Consider the following 8,215-nt stretch of genomic DNA (forward strand, 5'->3'; position numbering starts at 1 on the left):
AACAAATTTGAGCATAAACAAAATAAATGTGTTTTCGTATTTTTAAGATTTGATTTAAACTTAATAACCTAGAGAAGTTATCAAATTGGAAGTGCATTACTGTTGTTAGGCAATAAATTCTTGTACCAACAAAGATATGGAAGTCATAAAAATTCCATATTTTCTTGATTCTGAAAATTAAACTCCTAGAACCCTTCATGATTAGGGTAAAAATTAGTTGAATACAAAGTTTGGATGAAACCCTTACTACCCAACATACAAAATGTCATCAACAATTTTATCAAAGAAAACTCTCTTGAACTTCACTACAATACCGGTGAATTTGCAATTTAGAGATCAAGGCATGACCTACAAAACAAAGAGTGCTTGGTGTCACATGGTTATTTTTCTCACTTAACCAACGTGCAGCACAAAGGTGTTGAAAGCACCAATATAAGCATTAAAAGTTTTGAAGACTTGCTAGAAGTGGAAAAGGGCTTAAGAGAAGGGAAAAGTAGGCAAAGAGTTGAAAAGGTTTGAGAAAATTGAGAATGCTAGTGTTTTATTGTGAATTTTCAAGGATTTCCAAGGATGCCACCCTTTAGGGGTATTTATACAAGTGAATGACCGACATTTGACCCCCTTAACCGACATAAACTATCGACAAAATACATCTAGACACTTCCCGGGTTTTCATGACGGACAGTGACCAACATAGTACTGTTTCCGACCGACATAGAAGCTTCCAGAGGCGTCTGGGTGTGTTCGGAGGGGCCTGGAGCGCGCGCGAAGGTTCCTGTTACGTCCATCAAGCTCGCGCGTCCCGCTCGTTGTCGTGCCAACGTTCATCATCGTAGCTTCTAGAAATTTCCAGAGGCGTCTCAGGTCTTCTAGGTGTGCGCTATCCGTTACACGCATGTGAGTGTCACACGTTGTCCGTTACACGCACGTGAGTGCCATGTGTCACGAGCATACTTATCCAAGGTGTTGTTTGCCTATGGCCGTATACCCGAATACCCTTAAATCGCTTTGTCTTTATGTCTTATAAGTCGTTTAGTCTATTCTTTCATTTTCGTGTCGCCTAGCCACAGTGTGATATTTCAACTTTTTCATATGCAAGTCTGCCAAGACCAAAAATCTCATTATGTACTATAAGGGGTAGCATACTACTTGAACCTCTGTCCAAGCCTTGTCACACTCTTTGCAATCTAAGCTATTTTCTTTGCAATTGACAATCTTCAATGCTTTCCTTTATGATGTTTTCAACAATTTATTTTCTCTCTCCCGTTTTATAAAAAAAATTTCCCAAGAATGTGGAGGGAGGTTACATCATACCATGAGTTTGTCTGGGGATTTCGAATATTGAACGACTGACTTGTTGATCGAACAAAACAACTGCCACACAATCGTGTTTGAAAGGTTACGATTGTGACAAGTGGTATCAGAGCCAAGTTGGCTTATCGACAGTTAAGACAGAAACATGTCGACGACAAACCAATTGGGCAAGGCCCAGAGAGACCGACTAATAGAGCTAGAAAAGTAGATGCTCTACCTAGTCGAAGTTCTCGATTCCATTCCCTACTTGGAGTCCCGTCTCGAAGAAATTTCTGAGAAAGCTAGTACGATCAATGCGGTAGTTGGCCGTGTCAAAGGATTACCGATACAAGAGTTGTTGGCAGGAGTCGACACTCTAGAAGCGAATGTTGGAAGAACTGGTATCTACGGATATGAGTACAGTTCGTCGGGCTATGTTGCCCACGTGGAGGAATGTGTCAATGAGCTAGATAGCTCGTAGAAGACACTCTTAGAGATGATAAACGGCATGTCGGAGGATTTTCGAGCTACCCTCAATGTCGTTAGGAATGTAATCGCAGATGTGAATGCAAGACTGAATCTCACAATGCGAGCAATGGCAAACCAAGCTTCAGTTGGAGGGGCAATTTTCGTTAATAAGGTAAAGGTTCTGGACCCAAGACCTTCTATAAGGTAAAGGATGCAAAGGCCATAGAGAACTTCATATTTGATCTCGAGCAGCACTTCAAGGCTACAGACATAGTCACCGAGGAAGCTAAAGTGACATTGCCAACGATCTATTTGAGAATGCCAAATTGTGGTGGAGGTCCCGATATATTGACATACAAGGAAGGCATTGCACAATAGATACTTGAGACGCTTTGAAGAAATACCTATCGTCTCTCCAGAAAAAGTCAGGGGAGAGAAACGTATCAACAGAAAGGGGCTTAGTGTATATTGATACCTGGATCAAGCAAAACCAGACTAAGAGCACTATGGTTGATTCTGATGCAACCCACAACTTCATAACAGAGGCAGAAGCCAGACATCTAAGACTCCGTTGGGAGAAGGATTCAGAAAGAATGAAGGCTGTGAATTCTGTTGTCCTATCTATCATCAGACTAGTGAAACAGACGAAGATAAAGATGGGAGGATGGAAAGGCCCTGTAGACTTTGTGGTTGTAAAGATGGACGACTTCGATGTAGTACTGGGAATGGAGTTCCTCCTTGAACATCAAGTCATACCAATGCCCTCAGCCAAATGTCTAGTGATCACTGGATCTTTTCCCATAATAGTGCAAGCAAATATTCGTCAGCCTAACAGATTTAAAATGATACGGTCATGCAACTAGATAAGAATCCCGCCCAAGAGGAACCACCATCTGTGGCGATCCTGCTTGGGGCGTTGGGAAAACTGGGGGAGACAGTCCCCAAAGACGCTCTGTGTATTCCTGAGAAGTGTCATGGTGTGATGCCTAAAAGTTGGCCAAATTCCTTGTCGATGTGAAGGATGATCGACCATGGAATAGAATCACCGCCAGAGGCGAAAGCGCCTGCAAAGAATGTTTATCGCACGATGCCACCAGAGTTAGCTGAACTTCGAAAACAGTTGAAGAATTGTTAGGTACAGAATTTAGTAGACCTGTACAAACTCCATGGAGAACCCCAATCCTTTCCCTAAAGAAGGACAGAAGCATACGACGGTGTATTGACTGTCGTATCCAGAATAAGCTCACAGTTCGCCGCAAATATCCACTCCCCGTACTCACCAGGCTATTTGGCCGCCCACGTGGGGTGAAGTATTTCCCAAAATCAGACATCCGACCGAGGTACTATCGAGTAAGAGTAACGGAGGCAGAGGGACTCGAGACAACTTGCGTCACAAGACTTAAAGCGTACGAGTTCCCCGTGGTGCCATTTAGTCTTATTGATGCCAAGGAAGGAAAGTGTTGTTTTGTGCAGAGACAGATAAACGTGTTGGGTCATGTGGTGGAGTTTCACCAAATTGAGGTAGAAAAGAGGAAGTTTTCCGCAACGTGTGATGAGAGAATAACAAAATCAGTCGTGGAGTTACGCTTATGCCTCGGACTGGTCAATAGTAACGGGCAGTTCCTAGAGGGATTCTTAAAGAGAGCAAGCTCGTTGACTGAGTTGTTTAAAGAAGAAGATAGTTGGTGGGGTGGGAACCTCAAGTGTCAGGCCGCCTTTAATGATCTGAAGCAAACCACGATTGAAGAGCCAAGTCTTGGAGTCCCCGATGCGACCAAGCCTCCCAAAGTTGAGGTCGAGCAATTCAACTGTATGCTCAGAGAATATCTGCATCATTTTGTTGATGGCAGACGAAGGAATTGGGTTCAGATGCTGAACGTAGCCTTGTTCGGTCACGATGCTCAAACAGATTCGCTGATCAGGAGAAGTTAGTTTGAGATTGATGGTAATAGGCATTCGTATTGCCACCGGTCACTGATGGCCCTTATGTAGGGAACAACCCTCAAGTTCACAGAGTTGAAAAGGAATAGGAACAGATGGCTGATATCACTCGAGCGTGCATAGGAGAAGCTTCAAGGTCCAATGAAGGAGAAGGTGGATCAAAAGCGATGCCCCCTTGAGTTCGAGTGGATAATCAAGTTTTCGATCAATAATGCAACAATGTCATACGGTTATCTGTCAACCTGGAACAGGAAGAAGATAGAGAAGTCAGGGAAGTCCTTGCTGACAGAGTAAGGAAAGGTAGAAGGCTTACGAGGGAGGTATATAAATTCCTAGTAAAGTGGAAGAACCCCCTCGTGGAGGTAACAAGCGGAGAACATGTCAAAAATCTTGAAGCGTGGAAGGAGAAGAACGAAGAGATCCGGATTCGCCAGTTGACAGGGATGTCAACCGTTTAGGTAGGGAGAATGTCACGGGCATACTTGTCCAAGGTGTTGTTTGCCTATGGACGTATGCCCGAATACCCCTAAATTGCTTCGTCTTTATGTCTTATAAGTTGTTTAGTCTATTTCTTTCATTTTTTGTGTTGCGGAGCTACAGTGTGACATTTCGGCTTTTTCATATGCAAGCCTACCAAGGCAAAAAATCTCAATATATACTATAGAGGGTAGCATACCACTTGAACCCCCGCACAAGCCATGCATGCATCTCAGGTCTTCTAGGTGTGCGCGTCTGCCATGTGTGCTATCCGTTGCGCGCGTGCAAGTGCCACACCCGTCTGCCTGTCTCCTGTGTGTGTGCGTGTGAATACCGAGCGCGTCTGCCTGTCTCCCATGTGTGCGCGTGCCAGCCTGCGTCACGCGTGTGCGCGCGCCCATGTCATGTTAGGGCAACACGCGCTTAGCCAATGCTCGTGTGCCTATGGGCTCCAATGACCATGTCACCTTCTTGGTGCGTCCTTGCCTTATTTCCTTGAGCCTTTGGACTGTGTGGGACTTGATTGCCTCCCCTTGACAATGCTAAGGAACCTTTATTTCGAAAAATTTTGTGGGTCTATTTTTAAAATTTTATGGGTCTATTTTTGGGCATGACATTGAGCACCAAAATGGAATTACTTACAACAAATCCTCACACCTAAGTCATAACTAAGTTTTTTGTTATAACAAGAGTTTTAGGCATGAAAGAGAGTGAATTCATAATGATGAATTTATTGAAAACAATTTGTCCCAAGGCGTCAAGATCAATATTCCAGAGTCATTGTACTAATTTTCGAGTCAAATGGAACTAGACATGCATTTGTGGTTCGACACATCCCGATTCATCAGATAGGAAGGCTCGACCTCAGGTTTGCCTAATGCCACCATGGAGAAAAGTTTGTATTGAGAGAAACTAATATCATAAGAATCCAATTTTTATAACTCATCTCTTCACCATATTAAATCAGGAACCCAAACTAAAAAGTCAAACTTCAAACATATTCTTCCTATGCAAGAAGCTACGCCGCCCTATCCTTTTTGAGGAAGTTGAGAGTGAAATATGAACTATTCAAGGTCCCTCTAATTCTAATGCAGTTATCTCAAAAAGTTGCTTGATCTGCACAATATGTCAAATACTTTTTGTTTTACTGCTAGGACCTACTAAATAACTCAAAACAAAGATAATTACGGTTTCCTATCTGGCCATTTGTATTCACCTTTAAAATATGTACCAAAAGTTCTTTCTACAATACAATGTGGCAAGTAATTCATGCATTCCAGCAGAATATTTGCAAGCATGTTTGATTAATACAAATATCAATACATAGAAGAATTTCATGTATACTAAAATGATTGTACATATGAAAGATGCATTCATAGTGAAAGTATTGCAGCAAATACAACCTAAAGAAGATACAGAAGCATCAAGGAACTATATGTAACAAAAGAGGAGAGTTTATTTCCAGAGTGGAGAATTCATCTTCAGATATTAGAGGCTAAAATTAAGGAAATAATGGGAAAGCAGCTTAAATCTTACAATTCATACTTTATATTAGCCATCTCTACAAGAATTTTTCCATGCTGGCTGTCAAAGTTGCTTTAGGAACTACACCTATTATTGCCTCCTTCTGATACCATATCGGGATGCAATCGAAGAGTTGTTATCAGTATCCACCTTGTAAAATTTAAACTTTCCTTCATACTCTTTTGATAAATCATCAATGATCGGATGAATCATACGGCAAGGACCGCACCATGAAGCCCAAAATTCAACTACGACGGGCAATTTAGATTCTATAACTTGTGACTGCCAGGTAGCTTCTAAAGCAGCAGGTACTGCAACATTCAAGGAACATGCAATTTCAATTAACAAATAATGCTTTTTCGAGGAGAGAAAGAGTAGGTGCAGGTAATATTATCGACCTCCAATGAGGTAGGCAGCAGAGAAGAGTCGAAAGAGAGCTTAAATTAAAAAATTATTTTATGGATAACAAATTCCTATGACGAATATACTAACATAAATGAGTATTTTGCCTCTCCCGAATTAATATAACATCACATCAAGTGATCGAGTATAAGTATAAACAATGATACAGAGATCTGAACACAAAGTCAGTTTAAAATGTCAGAAATTCTTAAGGTTCAAACAGAAATTTTCAAAAGTCTTCTCCCCATGATCTCATAAATAAAATAAATGTTGGGTATATGGAAGCAGACATGGAAAATTTCTATACAAGCAAACCCCCAATACAAAAACAAATGGAATTCTGTAATCAAATTAGTAAAAGAAAAAAGGACTAGCAACTAAACAAACAATTATGAATTATATACACTACATACAAAAGTGTGTACTTGGGCATGCTTGTATAAGAGAATATAAAGATAGCTGAAATGTACCATTTCTTAACCATTTCGATAGTTCGAGAGCTTTTATTTCAAACCAATCATGCAGAATAACAATTAAAATGCAATATGTTGGAATGACAACCATTAACACACGCACTATTATCATTTCAATGTTAATACTTAAACCGATTGTTAAAACTCAGAATTCGATGCCATACAATAAAATAAATCAAGTTGCATACAGAAACACACGAAAACTGTGGGATGGGAGAACAGGACACAAGAGAGAAAGACAAATGGGGCATTTTGTCCCAACATATTGAGCCAATATCAGACCAGCTCCCTACTGATCATTCTTAGTAGCATCATTAAGACTCAGGCACGGCAGAAACCATCTTCTCAATCAGCAACTATTACTCCTAATGCTTAGTGACAACCTCCCTCTCTTACAAGCACAGGTCCCTTTCAAGGATTTGTTGACAAAATTGGTCTGTCACTCACCAATTGGGTGTTCGTTGTTCACTGATTGCCTAAGGCATCATCTCGGGTAATAATATATGGTCAATGTATTAAGTCGTTAGAAATTTTAAAGCTCAAGCTTTCACTTCAAAATGGAAACACATCTCTACAGCCCAATTCAGAGCCTATTTACAATGACTTTTTGTAGAGTTTGATGAAAGCAATTAGAAGCCATTCTAAATAGGACAGCAGATTCATCCTAATTTAGTATCACTAAATTTTACATTCAGATCAAAGCAAATGCAAGGATATGGAAGGAATATTGACAAGTACATAAATTCAAATAGGAAATGATCTGTTATAACATGTCAGCATCAATCCACCAAACTGACTTCCTTTTTAGTTACTTCTTCCACTTTCGCTCTAATTTTATATTATGCATATACATAAAAAGTTAAATTCGTCATGATCTGACGCTATAAGTCATAACTCTAGAGGTGCTTTAACATATTATTTACTAATCGCACACGTCGAGTTTCATAAGTATCTAAACCAAATCAAACCAAAATAAACACCAATAGCTACAAAGAACGTGATCTTAAATCCACGAAACATCCAAATTTCGTCAAAAGTTTCATTCCCTCGTTTGTCCAAACAAGAGAAAAACGACAGTAAGAGAAAATAGGAGAACAAAATCCCAACCAATGGCAGCAGTTTCCTGAGCTTCACAAACAATAGTTGCAGAACGGTGAGGAAATCTAGCATTGGATCTGGCAGATCGTAGAGAGTGAGAAGTGAAGCTGTGTGCGATCTTCAAGCCTCTGCACTGCGGACGAGAAACGGGGGTGCGACGGGCAGAGAAAGCGGTGGAAGCAAAGGCGGATGAACAAGGAAGAGTGAGGGAATCGAGAACCGTCGCCATCGGAGGAAGGGATTGATGGGTGGTGATGGTGGTTGTGAGTTAGTGAGGGGGAGAGAGAGAGAGGTTTGGGCAAAATTGGGGAATTGGGTTTTTGGTTTGATGTGTCAATGAATGGAGGACGAATGGATGAGGGTGCTGGGGAGTGGCGCACCGTGACGTTGATCCAAGTTCAAACACGGACCAATGGAACTTTAACACGTTGATTGACAGGTGGCGTTCTTACAATAATTAAGTCGTAAGTCGGATTTGGATCTTCAACTTTCACAACTCCAACTTAAATTCCAAATTCAACTGCATCCTGGACTCATGC

At 40.9% G+C, this 8,215-nt stretch overlaps 1 protein-coding gene across 1 annotated transcript; it reads right to left on the minus strand.

The window, feature by feature from the left end:
• Window positions 1-5,793: 5,793 nt before the first annotated feature.
• On the minus strand, window positions 5,794-7,905 carry LOC103493333 (thioredoxin M4, chloroplastic). Its single transcript, XM_008454039.3, has 2 exons — window positions 7,686-7,905; window positions 5,794-6,014 (listed from the first exon to the last, which is right to left on the minus strand). The coding sequence occupies exons 1-2, from the start codon at window positions 7,903-7,905 to the stop codon at window positions 5,794-5,796; spliced, it is 441 nt and encodes a 146-aa protein (XP_008452261.3).
• Window positions 7,906-8,215: the final 310 nt, after the last annotated feature.

The sequence above is a fragment of the Cucumis melo genome, chromosome 6 (genome assembly GCF_025177605.1).
Source record: "Cucumis melo cultivar AY chromosome 6, USDA_Cmelo_AY_1.0, whole genome shotgun sequence".
Lineage (NCBI taxonomy): Eukaryota > Viridiplantae > Streptophyta > Magnoliopsida > Cucurbitales > Cucurbitaceae > Cucumis > Cucumis melo.

What these genes read in the sequence shown, in the direction of transcription:
- LOC103493333 (XM_008454039.3), bottom strand. Translation starts at nt 7,905, where the DNA reads ATGGCGACGGTTCTCGATTCCCTCACTCTTCCTTGTTCATCCGCCTTT. An exon ending in TCAGGAAACTGCTGCCATTG is followed by an intron (nt 6,015 to 7,685) that starts GTTGGGATTTTG and finishes TGAATGTTGCAG; the next exon opens with TACCTGCTGCTTTAGAAGCT.